The following is a 15,829-nucleotide window of genomic DNA, read 5'->3' as shown; positions in this document are numbered from 1 at the left end:
ACGTTTTGAAAACAGATGAGTGAAGAAGGGAACGAAGACCAGAAGCTGCAGCGACCTGCTCCTCGTCTTAACGAGAGGATTCTCTCATCCTTGTCAAGACGTTCTGTAGCTGCACATCCATGGCATGATCTTGAGATTGGTAAACAAAATCATATCTAATTCAGTTTTTTTTGCATGCTTTTTGTGTTTTGTATTTTGGGACTAATTCATAATTTATATGTAGGACCTGGAGCTCCACAGATTTTCAACGTGGTAAGTTTCTTTTACTGTTTTGAGAATCTTGTTATGTGATGGATTCTTGAATCATTTTGTCTTTGGATGATGATGATGATTAGGTTGTGGAGATCACAAAAGGAAGCAAGGTCAAATATGAACTTGACAAAAAGACAGGACTCATCAAGGTTTGGTTATATATCAAGATCAATCGTTATTGTCATATATTATAATGGTTTTCTTACCGCAAAGTCAATAATATATTTGCATTATCTCTCATTCAGGTTGATCGTATTCTGTACTCATCAGTTGTGTACCCTCACAACTACGGTTTTGTTCCTCGCACATTGTGTGAAGACAATGACCCAATTGATGTATTAGTCATCATGCAGATATAATTTATTTTCTTGTTTTCTTATAGTATGCACCAAACATTTTATATATCTATTAACAAATTTATTATCTTTGTGTAGGAACATGTCCTTCCCGGTTGTTTCCTGCGTGCCAGAGCCATTGGATTAATGCCTATGATTGATCACATATTTCTCGTTTACTCTCTAATAATATACGATTCTTGGTCTGAACTTGTAAACTATTCAACCCTAATGCCTTTTATTCACAAATTTGATTGAGAAGGGTTTTAAAGTGAGACACTTTTGATGATTGTTGCTTAAAGTTTTGATTTTTCTTGTCAATTGGTGATACAGGAAGTGCTTTTATTCTTTATCAATTGGGTTTTTGGAGAAGCAATATGAGCTGTGTGATTGGATTGATTTTATTTAAACTAGTTTTGTTCTTCTCTTTTGTGAGCTTCGTGTCGTTTCATATTCTCAGTTAGTCTTTGCTAAACTTGTCATTTCATATTCTCAGTTAGTCTTTGTTGTCGATGTGAGTGTTGAAACCGTGAAAGTGGATGTTAGTTGTATCCTTATTCTTCTTTTTATGTTGGAGGTTGTTAATGCTTTCGTTTCTTAAACCTCTGCTTCGAGTATAGTTTCACTTTAGGATTGACATTATGAACATGCTTCTATCATCATATGCTCTGAGATTTGAATGCATGTGATTATATATTCTTTCTTTGTTTTCCGTAATTACATTATGAACATGCTTCTATCATCATATGCTCTAAGGAAGATGATGACCATTACGATAGTGACTCTTCCAATGGATCGTCTGCTCACGAAGAGTTTCTTAACCAGAATCAGATTTAAAATAGAATTCAAAAAATTTGTTTCCTATAAATTTTGTAAAGCGTTGCACATTATTATTATACCATCACGTTTACACTCTTTAAAGATAGTTCGTGACTATGCTCAGTTTGAGATGAATTGTACTTGGGTATGTAAAACATTGATTTGTCTATTTTCAAAGTTATGGTTTATTTACGGTTAATTTACGGCTGAGTTATATACTTCACACGGCTGAGTTATGAATTACGGAGTTATGAGATATTAGTATGTATTCTTCTTTCTTTCCTGAGTCTTTTTCTTATCAGATTCCTAATAAATTATGTAATTAAAACGTCTCTCGATATCACAAAAAGTGTTGTTGGGGAATCGCGAAAAATCACTAATTTTGTGCCTGCTCAGATCCACACATAATAAATACATAAAGTTAGCTTTTCTCACAATATATTATTCAAATTAATTAAAAATTTTGAATTCGAATTGCGAATAAAAGAAATAAAAGTATTTCTCAAACAATTGACTGATATGGCTGAGTTATCGACATAAACGGCTGACTTATGAAATATTTGTAAATTAGAATTATTATAACTCAAAATTAAAATATAGAATGAAAAAAATGAATATTACAATCATTATAAGCAATAAAAAGTAATAATTATAGACAAAGATTGATTTTTACATAGTCTGATCAAAATGTGTAAAACATTCAAAACATGACATGTAGGGGTTAGGGTTAAAGTTAGGGTTTGAGGTGTAGGGTTCATATTTCCAACATTATGGGTTTTAATATAACAGTTTGGTTTTGGTTATATTGTGTTTGGTTTAAGGTGATAATTTGGATATACTAATATAATAACCATTTGAAAATTTAAATTTTTTGAAATTAGTTTTCGGTTATTTCCGGTTATGGGTCGGTTAGATGAATATATAACCATAAATAATCCAAATGTTATCCAAATTAAGTGGATTAACTTAATATAATCGATAGCAAGCCGAATATAACCGTAATTAACCAAAAAAATGGAAAAAATAGTTTCTGGTTCGGTTCGGTTTGGTCGGTTATTTAGTCATTCTAATTTGAGGATTGACTGAGTTATGGTAAAGTTATGGCTGAGTTATGTAACAGATATATTAATTTATTATATACATTCTCGAGAATACAAAAAGTGTTGTTGGGGAGACGCAAACAATAATTATGTTTATTGTTAAGAATCACACGCATAATAAATGAGATTTTAGCGATTTTTTATTTAAAAGGAATTTAAAATTTGAATTTGAATTTTTAAATTTTTTTTTAATAAAAGTATTTCTCAAACAATTGACTGATATGGCTGAGTTATCGACATAAATGGCTGACTTATGTAATATTTGTAAACTAGAATTATTATAACTCAAAATTAAAATATAGAATGAAAAAATGAATATTACAATCATTATAAACAATAAAAAGTAATAATTATAGACAAATATTGATTTTTACACTGTCTGATCAAAATGTGTAAAACATTCAAAACATGACATTTAGGGGTTAGGGTTAGGGTTTGAGGTGTAGGGTTTGAGGTGTAGGGTTCATATTTCCAACATTATAGGTTTTAATATAACAATTTGGTTTTGGTTATATTGTGTTTGGTTTAAGGTGGTAATTTGGATATACTAATATAATAACCATTTGAAAATTTAAAAATTTTTGAAATTACTTTTCGGTTATTTCCGGTTATGGGTCGGTTAGATGAATATATAACAATGAATAATCCAAATGTTATCCAAATTAGATGGATTAACTTAATATAACCGATAGCAAGCCGAATATAACCGTAATTAACCGAAAATAATGGAAAAAATAGTTTCCGGTTCGGTTCGGTTTGGTCGGTTATTTAGTCATTCTAATTTGAGGGCTGGCTGAGTTATAGTTTATGACGGCAGAGTTATCGTTTAGGGTCTTCTCAATAATATGAAAATGTATTCTTCTTTCTTTCCTCGGTCTTTTGTTCTGTCAGATACCTAATAAGTATTAAAACGTCTCTCGATGTCACAAAAAGTGTTGTTAGGGAAGCGCGAAAAATCACTAATTCTGTGCCTGCTCAAATCCACACGCATAATAAATTCATAAAGTGAGCTTTTTATCACAAGATATTATTGCAAATAATTAAATAATTATTATTCGAATTTAGAATTTTATTTTTTTAAAAATATTTCTCCAACAATTGAATATTAAAATTATTATAACTCAAAATTTAAATTTAGAATGGAAATATGAATATTACTATCATTAAAACAAATACAAAGGGATATTTATAGTCTTAGAGTGATTTTTACACATTCTAATTTGAGGGTTGGCTGAGTTATCGTTATTCACGACTGAGTTATGTAAATAATTAAGATAAAGTGATGGCTGAGTAATCAATATTGTGGTTGACTTATCGAACTTTATGGTTGAGTTATCATTCCGTAATGGCTGAGATATGGAAATAATGACTGATTTATATTAATATGAAGGTACAACATAAACGAAATCAAAAAAACAAAAAACACAAAATCATAGTTCGTAGTTCATAGTTCATAGTTCATATAGAAGACGACACGGAAATACTATGAAAATCACTTTTTGAAACCGACGTCATCTGAGCCAAATTCTTAAAACATATTGACCAAATCATTCCAAACTATGCTAGTCAGCATCTCGGGTTTATTGCCACCACTCGCCCATATCCTCATGAGAGCANCTGGCTGAGTTATAGTTTATGACGGCAGAGTTATCGTTTAGGGTCTTCTCAATAATATGAAAATGTATTCTTCTTTCTTTCCTCGGTCTTTTGTTCTGTCAGATACCTAATAAGTATTAAAACGTCTCTCGATGTCACAAAAAGTGTTGTTAGGGAAGCGCGAAAAATCACTAATTCTGTGCCTGCTCAAATCCACACGCATAATAAATTCATAAAGTGAGCTTTTTATCACAAGATATTATTGCAAATAATTAAATAATTATTATTCGAATTTAGAATTTTATTTTTTTAAAAATATTTCTCCAACAATTGAATATTAAAATTATTATAACTCAAAATTTAAATTTAGAATGGAAATATGAATATTACTATCATTAAAACAAATACAAAGGGATATTTATAGTCTTAGAGTGATTTTTACACATTCTAATTTGAGGGTTGGCTGAGTTATCGTTATTCACGACTGAGTTATGTAAATAATTAAGATAAAGTGATGGCTGAGTAATCAATATTGTGGTTGACTTATCGAACTTTATGGTTGAGTTATCATTCCGTAATGGCTGAGATATGGAAATAATGACTGATTTATATTAATATGAAGGTACAACATAAACGAAATCAAAAAAACAAAAAACACAAAATCATAGTTCGTAGTTCATAGTTCATAGTTCATATAGAAGACGACACGGAAATACTATGAAAATCACTTTTTGAAACCGACGTCATCTGAGCCAAATTCTTAAAACATATTGACCAAATCATTCCAAACTATGCTAGTCAGCATCTCGGGTTTATTGCCACCACTCGCCCATATCCTCATGAGAGCACGCATCTGGGATCTGAATAACGTTCTAGCCACCAAATTAAATTGTGTCCAGACCATTAAAATGTGCTTTGGATCCCACGTGTATTTACGCTACAATTAAAGGAAAGAATCGATAAGAGTATAGAATAATATCAATATGGTGGTTTGTTGTAGTGATCTTACCGCGAGGAGGAGAAACCACCGTCTCTTAAAGTGGAAGGGAATCAAGCGGTATGTCGGCCACACATGGTGCCAGTTGTGTTGAAGTATTCCTCCAATCGCGATAGAGAGAACGTGAAGGAACTTGAACCATGTAAGAGTGGTTTTGTCAACCCAAGAACCCACACCAAGGTTTAGAACCGGAATATTCTCCAGACCAGTGGCGCAAATGACGCTTCGACATCTCTAAAAAACAGTCCATCGATATGAGGAACAACTTCCATGTCGATAGGAAGATGTCACAGATAGACAGATCTGTGATTTAGGAGTAGATAAAGAGAAACGAAGAATGAGATGAAAGAGAGTCAGACATATGAATGAGGAGAATATAAAGGAAAAACAATAGGAAAACGAAAGCTCGCGTCTATTATTAGGTTAACTGATGGTTTCCCGCCAAAATATCGCTTTACGACTGAGTTATAATCATTACAGGAAAACGAAAGGTCATGTGACGGCTGATTTATAGTGAGTTATGGCTGAGTTATCACAAGAAACAATCTGAAAGTAAATGGATGATATATATGACTTTACGGCTGAGTTATAATATTTACGGGAAAACGAAAGGTCATGTGACGGCTGAGTTATAGTGAGTTATGGCTGAGTTATCACAAGAAACAATTTGAAAGTAAATGAATGATATATATGACTTGACGACTGAGTTATAATATTTACGAGAAAATGAAAGGTCTCGCCGATTCATGTGACGGCTGAGTTATAGTGATTTATAAATCCTTAATGGCTGATATATCGGGGTCGTCGAAAAAATCAAATCGGCTTGAAAATTCATCATCTTCTTCTTCGTCAGATGCTATTTCGACAGCTTCTTCTTCTTCTTCGTTTTCTTTGTCAACGATCTTACCATAATCAAAACAAGTGCCTTCAAATCCCCCACCGTACACTTTGTATGTAGATTCTACTTTCGAGTCACTGCTTGACCGAATCATACTTCCTCTAGCTCCACTAGTTTCTGTAGACATTTTCGCCAAAAACTCTACACAGAGACGTAGCTGATCGGTTTTCCATAGCCCCAAAAAACATTGCAATTGTCGATCATTGGAGACAACAACTGGTGGAGTATCATGCGCCATTTTTCAGTGCCTTGTTCGAGAACATGTAGCTCAACTTTAGCTCTTGGCTAAACGCGTCCAATCCGTAGTCTTCAAGAACAAGCTCCATAAGCTTGTCGTGTGTTGTGCCACCATCGATCTGCACAACTATACACCTTCTATCGTCAGTGTTAAATACATATCTCTGTTTCTTTACCCAATTACCGGAAAACCTAGTACCGGAACTGGATCCATAAAAGAAAATGAAGAACAAGGTGAAGAAGAAGTAGAAAGAACTAGGTGAAGAAGAAAAGTGAAGAAGAAGTATAAGATCAAGGTGAAGAAGAAGGTAAATAGTTCACTTATTTACCAGTTGAAGAACAAGAGTCGAATGACGTTTCGTATTTCCGGAGAAAAAAAAAAGATGACATGGAATGCTGACATGGATGCTGCGTCCGACATGGCAAGTCAGCCATCAAACAATTAATAACTCAGTCTATATAAAACTCAGCCATGAAACAAATTATAACTCAGTCACAACATGAAAAACATTACAGTAATTAAAAAGCAAAAAAAATTGCTGCCAAATTCAGCCTCTTCATCAACTGAAAATCTGTAACTCAGTCGTATCGTTTAATAAATCAGTCGTAACTGAATAACATTCTAGTAATAAATCTTTTGCTACTAAGTCATCCGTCGAATGGCTGAGTTGTACGATAAGCCAGCCTATCACGGCTGATTTGTACGATAAATCAGCCTATCACGGCTGAGTTGTACGATAAGTCAGCCTATCACGGATGAGTTGTACGATAACTCAGCCAGCCGGAAAATGGTAACTCAGCCGTGTCGTAGTGATAACTCAGCCAAAATTTTAACAACTCAACCATCGGGTGACAACTCAGCCGTAAGGACGGCTGAGTTAGAGCGTAACTCAGCCAGATTTCGATAAGTCAGCCGTAACGCTTGGCTGAGTTATGCTATAACTTAGCCAGATTTTGATAAGTCAGTCGTAACGCTTGGCTGAATTATGCTCTAACTCAGCCGTCCGCTCTTACTCAAATATTTTTTTCCATAACTCAACCGGAATATACCTATAACTCAGCCGCAACATACCTTTGTAATGCGTTACGGCTGGGTTATTGTTACACGTCAGCGTTTTTGACGTGGCGTCTGACGTGGCAATGGTATTTTTGTAATTACGTTTTTTCCGATAACATAAAACAAGGGCACATTGGGTATTTTGAAAATAACTGAAATATTCTAGTAATAAATTTTTTATTTGTAGATTCTGGTAATATTACCTAATTTAGATAACATTTGAATAAATCACCTTTAATTTATGTTTTCGTAATTATGAGTAAGTAAGATATCAACAGATACGACTCGATTTTTTCCCAAATTCGTCTTACCCCATCTTTCAAATTTATTCCATTTAGATTAAGTTTCTCCTTGAGATATGTTGTATGCATCGTCATCAAGTTTACGTTGTCATCGCACACAACAAATATTGCGTACGAATTGGTATATGATCTAATATTTATGCTAACATATAACACTGATTGGGTGAAAAAAAGAAGATAATGGAAAGGAGGAAAAGAAAAGCACTTGTCTACAAACTTTCATGTGCTGTATATGTTAATGTTACCACTAAAGAATGAAAGTATACAGGGAAACATTGTTTTCAGATTTGTAATCCTATAGAGAAACAGTCGCTTACAAGGAAGCATCGAACTTTGGATATCTTAGATCTTCTCCATAGAGGGTTTTAAAAGGGGTTTTAACGGTTTTGTAGAAGAAAAAAAAAATCTGTTAAAAAAAAAAGATAAGAGAGTCTCCCAAATAGTATACTCAAAATTGGTTTATGATTTTTGATCTCAAATTAGGGATATGTGATTTTTGATCCTCTGTCAAATTAGGGCTCTTTCAGGATATAAAATCAGCACATATTTTATTTGTTTCTAGCTATATTGATAAGCTAGATGTTCTAAGTTCTGGAACTGATAATGCATTTTCTTGCAGCTTCACAGACAAAGCCTACAAGAAGATATCACTTCTAGCTGTTTAAGGATGTGAGTGCCCGGATGCTCTCTTAAGTTTAGAATTCTTCAATCTCAATGGGTGCCAAAAGATTTCGGACAGTGGAATCGAAGATATAACTAGCATATGTCTGAAGCTAAAAGTTTTCTCTATCTACTGTAATGTGAGGTAGTATTCTGTCTGACTAATGGTTCCACACTTCTTGATTTTACAACATCAGACAAGCCTAATTCTAGATAAAATGTTTGACAGGGTGACCGATGCTGGCATTAGACATCTAGTGAAAAATTGCAGACATATCATTGATTTGAACCTAAGTGGCTGCAAGGTATCTTTATATATATCCTAGGAGTTTTATTCCTGATGGATTGTTGTGATTATGGCAGTGTCTTACACACATGGTTACCCCTTTCTCTTTGATGTTCTCTGTTTGTATTAAGTGAAGAATATGTTTTGGACGTGCACTAATTGATGGAGAGCCTAACGGACAAAAAGTATGGGGCTAGTAGCTGAAAGTTATAAAGAACTAGAGTCGTTGAATATCACCAGGTAAGTTGAAAATGCTACATTGTGATAGACCATGACACTCTTGGATAATGTCATTCTTCGTTTGTTGCTTGTCTATCAAGGTGGAAGCATGATTTCTTTACATTTTTATTAAAGGCTTATGGTATTTGCTTTCTCTTGCTTGTGGTTCTTTGATGATGCTCGTCTCTTGGGTCACTAGACTCGCTGAAGCACCTAAAACTGATCTAGATTTCTGGAAAATCTGTTCCCGGTAAAGGTTCTAACTTTCATTCCCGGTGTTGCTTGATAAATTGTCTTGCTTTTTTTTTGGTGAAACACGGGGGCAGAGCCCCCAACTTTATTAAGAAAAATTAACCAAACCTACAAACGTACTTGGCGCAACCATGTACGACCAGCAACATCCTCATGTAACAGCGGAGAAACAACATTCAGAACTAAAACAAAACCATGAAAACCAAGTGGTAACGTAAACACATAGTTAGCCAAACCATAAGCCAGAAGTTAGCCTCTCTATACACATGACGAAAACGGACTATTCAGTCCATAGATATAAAGTCGTAGTACAAACGTACCAGAAAAGACAAGGGATGAGAGTCCTCGATTCCGGTCAAGAGAAAGTTAGCAACTATTTCTGAATCCACTTCCACTACCAACCTCGTAACTTGCTTCTCCCAAGCCGTGTAGAGTCCATAATACACATCCCACAGTTCAGCCAATGGTGTCGTACAAATCTCAATGTTAACTGCAAAACCCCCACACCAATCCCCCATCGTATCCCGTAGCACCTCGCCTGCAGCCGCATACCCCGGGTTACCTCGTGAAGCACCATCAGTATTCAGTTTAAACCACCCCAGCTCTGGTGCCACCCAACCAATTTGCTTATCCACTCGCTGTCCCCGTGTAACATTAGCATGCAAACTCGAATTAGCTAATGACACTTCCTCAGCAAGATCCTTCACAAAACGCACACGATCTCGACATATCCTTTTGTCCCCAAACACATTGCATCACCTCCATTTCCAACCCCACCAGACAGCCATAGCAAACATCGTGGACCAATCCCCCTCTTTAGTCACTAACCCTTGACCCAGATTGTCATATACCCATTCAAGTAAGGATGTATCAAAAAAAACCTGTCGCTTGCTAGGCGGAAGAATACGGGACCATACCCCAGCCATTGCTGGACAGTCCCTAAGGATGTTTATTATAGTCTCAATGCCCCCACGACACACTTAACACACATCCGAGACACATAGATGCCTCCGTTTCCGCTCTGCATTTGTCATGATTACTTGTTGTGCAACTGAGAAGAGAAAAAGCTTTACTCTCTCTGGGGCTACCACTCGCCATATCCGCTGGTAGAACCTGGACATATTCAACCTTGGGACAGACTCCCGTGTTAAGAATCCATAAGCAGACTTCACTGTAAATTTACCCGCTGAATCTCCCCCCAAGCCAACCGATCCTTTGCTCCAATAAAACTATCCAACACCACCGTCATGAGCTCTAGTCGGACATGATCAGGCACAAAAGTTGATATGAGCGAGAAATCCCAACCTTGTCCATCTCTCCACAGCTCTCGAGCTGTGACTCGTTCAGAACCAGATGGCAATGCCCTGATAGTGCGATCCACAAGCGGCATACCAGCTAACCATTTATCCTCCCAGAACAAGATCTTCCTCCCATCACCCACAACCCAACTATGATCTCGACTCACCACCTCTCGTAATCCCACTCCCACACTCCTCCACGTGGAAGACCAACTACTCTTAGCAGACATCCAAAAGGAATCATGTACGTCCCCAACTTTGTACTTACCCCTTACGACCTAAGCCCAAACACTGTTCGGCGCATGTAACAGTCGCCATCCTACTTTAGCAAGCAACGCTTTATTCATATTCGTCGATGTCCTCAAACCGAGACCACCTTCACATTTTAGTCTACAAACTCGCTTCCATGCCACTAGATGTTGTTTCTTTTTCTCCGGCGTGCTCCCTCAGAAGAAAGTACAAGACACTTTATCCAAAGACTCTAGTACATTCTGCGGTAGCTTGATGGTACTCATAGTATGCACTGGAATAGAGGACAAAACAGATTTTGTGATTGTCAACCTACCCGCAAAGTTCAACATGCGCCCTTTCCAACCGGCCAACCTCGACCCAACTCTTTCTAAAACATCACCAAAAGTCTCTTTATTGATACGCTTATGAAGAACAGGCATACCAAGATACTTCCCCAGATCTTTTGTTAACTTTATCCCACTCTCCTCACTGATCAAACTACCGTGAAACATTATCAGAAAAAAAGATCTTCGACTTCTCAAGACTAACCTTTTGACCTGATGCTAAGCAAAACTCTCCAAAACACCCCTGATAATCCGAATTTGAGAGATAAAGGCCTCCGCAAACAGGATCAAATCGTCTGCGAATAGAATATGTGATAGCGTAGGTCCCATCCTGGACAATTTTATCGGCTTCCATTTCTTTTCCTGGATTGATCCTTCAATCAACTGACACAAACGCTCCATACATAACACAAACAAATAAGGGGATAACGGATCCCCTGCCTCAAACCACGCAATGGCTTGAAGGATTATGTCATTTCCCCATTCCAAAGCAGACTCATTGATGGACCACCAACGCACTGCATAATCCAATATGTCCATACTTCTGAAAAATCCACAGCCCGTAATGTATCCTTTAAAAAATCCTATCGTATCCTATCATATGCCTTTTCCAGATCAAGTTTCCAGAAGCTTCCAGCCCTTCACCCCTTTCTTGCATCTCATCGAGTGCACCGCCTCTTGCACAACAATAATATTGTTGGAACTTAATCTTCCTAGGATAAAACTTGTTTGTGTCGGACCAATGATTCTCGTCATTACACCCTTGAGTCGTCCCACCATAGCTTTAGTGATTGTCTTAAATAAGACATTACACAAACTAATCGGTCTGAACTGTGTAATCATCTCCGGTTTGAGCACTTTTGCGATGAGAACCACCACTGCATCATTCGTTTCCGGAGGTAATCTCCCAGAACTAAAAAAGCCAGAACAAACCTAGTAACAGAACCTCCAACCACCTCCCAGTTCTGTTGATAAAATACAGGCTGAAAACCATCGGGGCTTGGTGCCTTATACGGCCCCATTGCTCAAACTGCTAATTCCACTTCCTCCGCCGAGAACGGTTTATTCAAGGCAGCTTTATCTGCATTGGAAATTCGCATAAAACCTTCATGTGGAAGACTCTCGACAACCTCTTCCACATCTTGCAGAGAGTAAAGCCGTTTATAGTGTTGTACCGTGAGACTCTCTAACTCCGCAGCATTTGAAATCCAATTCCCACCATCGTCCTTAAGCATTTCAATTTGATTTCTTCGTCGCCTAATAATAGTGGATGTGTGGAAGAACGTTGTATTCCTATCCCCATGAACAAACTACTTCTCCCGAGACTTCTAAAACCATATAACCTCCTCCTGTTCTAACACCAAATCAAACTCATGCAGCAACTCTGCTTCCCGAAGAATCAAAGCATCAGTTTGATTATTATCCAAAAGGTCCTGCACATTCGTAATGTCACTCATCAACTTCTCTTTTATTTTCTGGACATCCCCAAAAACTTCCCGGTTCCATTTCCTCAACGTCCTTTGAAGCCCTTTAAGCGCGTCCTGAGTATTCAGAGTTCCATCCCACAAGTTTGATAGCAACTCCTTAAAACCCCGATGCGTCAGCCAAGCAGCCTCAAAACGGAACGGACTACGCTTGGGATCCACCTTCCTATCCGGAGATAACTGGACAAATAAAGGTGCATGGTCAGAGGCCAGAAAAGGGAGATGAGTAACTGAAGCTTCCTGCCACTTAAGTCGAGCATGAGGACAGCATAACACTCTATCCAGTCTCTTAGCAACATAGAAACATTCCTCACGCTCTTTTTTCCAGGTAAATTTATTGCCTTGGAATCCCATATCTATGAGAGATAAATCAATGATCCATTCACCAAAATCCAGTGAATCAGCCGACAGCCGACCATTTCCCCCAGAACGCTCATCTATCCTGACAATAGTATTAAAATCACCACCAATCAACACCGGACCATTCGCTTCCTGAACCACACTTTGTAACTGGTTCCATAACCCACTTCGTCGAGTAGTCGTTGGTGCAGCATACACCACGATCCAATTCACGACATCAACACCAATCACAACCTTCGCATGAATAAACTGGTTTGCGGACAGCACTATTTCCACATCCCCAATCCATGTCCTCCATAACAGCCATAAACCGCCATTCTGACCTACAACATCGACCCGAAATGAGTTCTCTAAAGCAAGACCTCGGCAAATCCGACTCGCGCGGACCCCCTCGGCATGAGTTTCAAAGATTGCAATCATATCCGTGCTAAATTTATTCAAAATATATCGAATCGACCTTCGAAAATTGGGTTTATCCCCCCCCCCCTCCAGCAATTCCACATAATGCAATTCTTTGCGAGATACAGCAACACAAAAATTACCGGGGGAAACCGCTAAGCGACACGAGATCCCACTCCACTCTCAGGCAAGCCACTATGCACCTCCAATTGGATCGCTCGATGGTCCTCCTCCGTACCTGACAATACAACTGTATCATCCTTCAAGCTATTTGATCTCAATCCTAAGCTCACTTGATCCCCAACCGCTCCTGTAAAAGAACCCCCCGGTCTCCCAACACCGTCTTCCTCCACCCGTAACCTTTTTCCGGTGGCCGAAAGCTCAAGTTCCCCCTTTACTGGGCCATAAACCAATCCTCTTGTAGGCCTTGTAACTTTCAAATTATTGGACTTTGTCCCATTAGGCCCCATTCCCTTTTTTGAAGTTATCTCATTCTCTTTGACGGCCACACGCGCTTCCCGGCTACGCCCTTCACACGCGGCACCAAACACGATCGGCTTTGCTTGCACAGCACTCCTTTCCTTCCCCATACGATTCAGATTATTCTCATTTTCCTTATTCGCTTCAAAAGATTCATTCTCTTTCCTTACCGCCATACCTTCCATATCCACCTCAAGATTTCCAAACCTGTTAGAAACCGCAATAATGGCTGAGTTTCCAGTGACCGGAGCTTCCCGATGGGGATTATTCCCCTTGTTGGTTCCTCCTGCTATCGGTGGTGTAACCACTGGTGCCAACGGCTCAGTCCTCCTCCCTCGTCCTGTGACCATCGTGAAGCCATCTGTGTCAGTAGTAGCCCTCCTAACCGGTGGACCTTCAGTCACGCGTGGAACTAACGCCTCCCCAGAACTCTCCTTCGTTCCTTGGGGACAGTTGTGAAACAAATGCCCATACAAACCACACGCAGAACAAATGTTCGACAGTCCCTCGTACGCCACATAATACCTCTCCTCATTCACCATCATTGTACCCTTTAACGGCCGTCGCAGATCTACCTCTACACAAACCCTAGAAAATTTTCCTCTCACACATTGCGTTGTGGTAAGATCAACTTTAAGTGGTTTCCCCAATCCTTTAGCGATCGCCATCAATATCGGCTTATGATAGTAAGTCACCGGAAGATTGGCCACCCTAACCCAAATTGGAATGGTCACAATCTCATCCTTCAGCGGATCAAAACTGGGAGACTAATCTTGTACCATCAAAGAGTTACCAAACACTCGCCATGGACCTCCAGTCAACACAGCCAAATACTCCTCCTCCTTCTCATACCTAATCATGAAGAACTGTCTAGGTAAATCCATGACGTACATAGCCTCAGTCGGCTTCCACATCTCCCTCAACTTTCGACTCTAACACCGGTAAGGAAACTGAACACGCGAGAACTTTCACGATCATACACTGCTTCCATAGCCCCTGCATCGCCACCATGACTTCTTCTCCAATTGTAATCTTCGGTTCCCCATCCTCTGGTATCGGTATTCCTCCACCACTACTCCCAACTACCTTCCTCACCCACTCACGAGACGTATCCGGCAGATCTCCTAGTGGTCGCGACCTTTCACCTAGATCCACCATGGTAGCATCCTTGTCACCTCCTTGCAAAACCCTAGGGTTCACGTCGTTTGCCGTCATTTTGATTAGTACAAAAGGAGTATTAGTGATATTAATTGATAAATTGTCTTGCTTTTGGTGTTTCGAAAGGGCTTAGTCTGATCAGTTCTTTGAGTTTGAATTTTGGAACCTGAATTTGTGCAGTAATCCTCTGATTCATCATTTTGTTATAGATTAGGTGTGTTAGTAGTACTGATGTAACTGTGTGATGATGGTAGTTTGATTGTTCAGGTAGCTTTGGCACATGTAGCCGCAACAGTGAGTATGTCGAAAGTTGCAGTGTCCTTCACATACATCATCAAAAGCAGTGAACCAGCCTTTAGCGTTCTCGCCTCAAGCCTCTTTTTAGGCGAGGCATTCCCTCTACCTGTTTACCTCTCTCTCTCTCTTACCCATTATTGGAGGTTGTGCTCTTGCTGCTGTCACCGAGCTCAACTTCAATATGATCAGTAATCAAAAAAAATTATTTGTTGCTTTGGATTTAGAAAGCCTGTGTTATTGGATGATTAGTGTTTTGACCACATGTTTTTACAAGTTCTTTTGTATTTTTGTGTTTCTACCACATATTTTTATAAGTTCTTTTTGTATGTTTAATAATTAATTAAATGCAATATTTTTCCATGTTTATAAAATCTTAAATTTTTAAACATTTATACTACTTTTATTCTATTTCAAATTTATAAATTTCAAAAAAACAATATTTTTAAAATTAAAAGACCCAATATTATATCTTACCATTGGAGGAGAAAATTTTAATTAAGAGATCTCCAAAATTCAAATAGTACATAAAACCCCCAAAATTCAAATAGGGAGCTTCTTCAATTGTGACCCCCAAAATTCAAATAGTACATAAGACCCCCCCCCCCAAATTAAAATTTCCCATTGACCTTGCTCTTACTTCCTAAAGATCCAAATCGATTCAGAGTCCATAATAAGAAGATTAATTAGAGGTCGTACTTCTTCAATTGTGTTTTACCACGCATGCAACTTTTTTTTTTTTTTTTTTTTTTTTTTTTTTTTTTTTTTTTT

The 15,829-nt window shown here is 38.0% G+C and overlaps 1 protein-coding gene across 1 annotated transcript; it reads left to right on the top strand.

Moving 5' to 3' along the window:
• LOC104767635 (soluble inorganic pyrophosphatase 1-like) lies at positions 1-611 on the top strand. The gene is made up of 4 exons (XM_010491633.2): positions 1-139; positions 224-252; positions 336-401; positions 498-611. The coding sequence occupies exons 1-4, from the start codon at positions 16-18 to the stop codon at positions 609-611; spliced, it is 333 nt and encodes a 110-aa protein (XP_010489935.1). The 5' UTR covers positions 1-15.

This window comes from Camelina sativa, chromosome 19, assembly GCF_000633955.1.
Source record: "Camelina sativa cultivar DH55 chromosome 19, Cs, whole genome shotgun sequence".
NCBI classification, from domain to species: domain Eukaryota; kingdom Viridiplantae; phylum Streptophyta; class Magnoliopsida; order Brassicales; family Brassicaceae; genus Camelina; species Camelina sativa.
Note: the sequence above shows the minus strand (reverse complement) of the source record. Positions and strands in the feature narration are given on the sequence as shown.

Coding starts and splice junctions, on each gene's coding strand:
- LOC104767635 (XM_010491633.2), top strand. CDS start 16: ATGAGTGAAGAAGGGAACGAAGACCAGAAGCTGCAGCGACCTGCTCCT. Junction 140..223: donor ATGGCATGATCTTGAGATTG/GTAAACAAAATC, acceptor ATTTATATGTAG/GACCTGGAGCTCCACAGATT. Junction 402..497: donor AAAAGACAGGACTCATCAAG/GTTTGGTTATAT, acceptor TCTCTCATTCAG/GTTGATCGTATTCTGTACTC.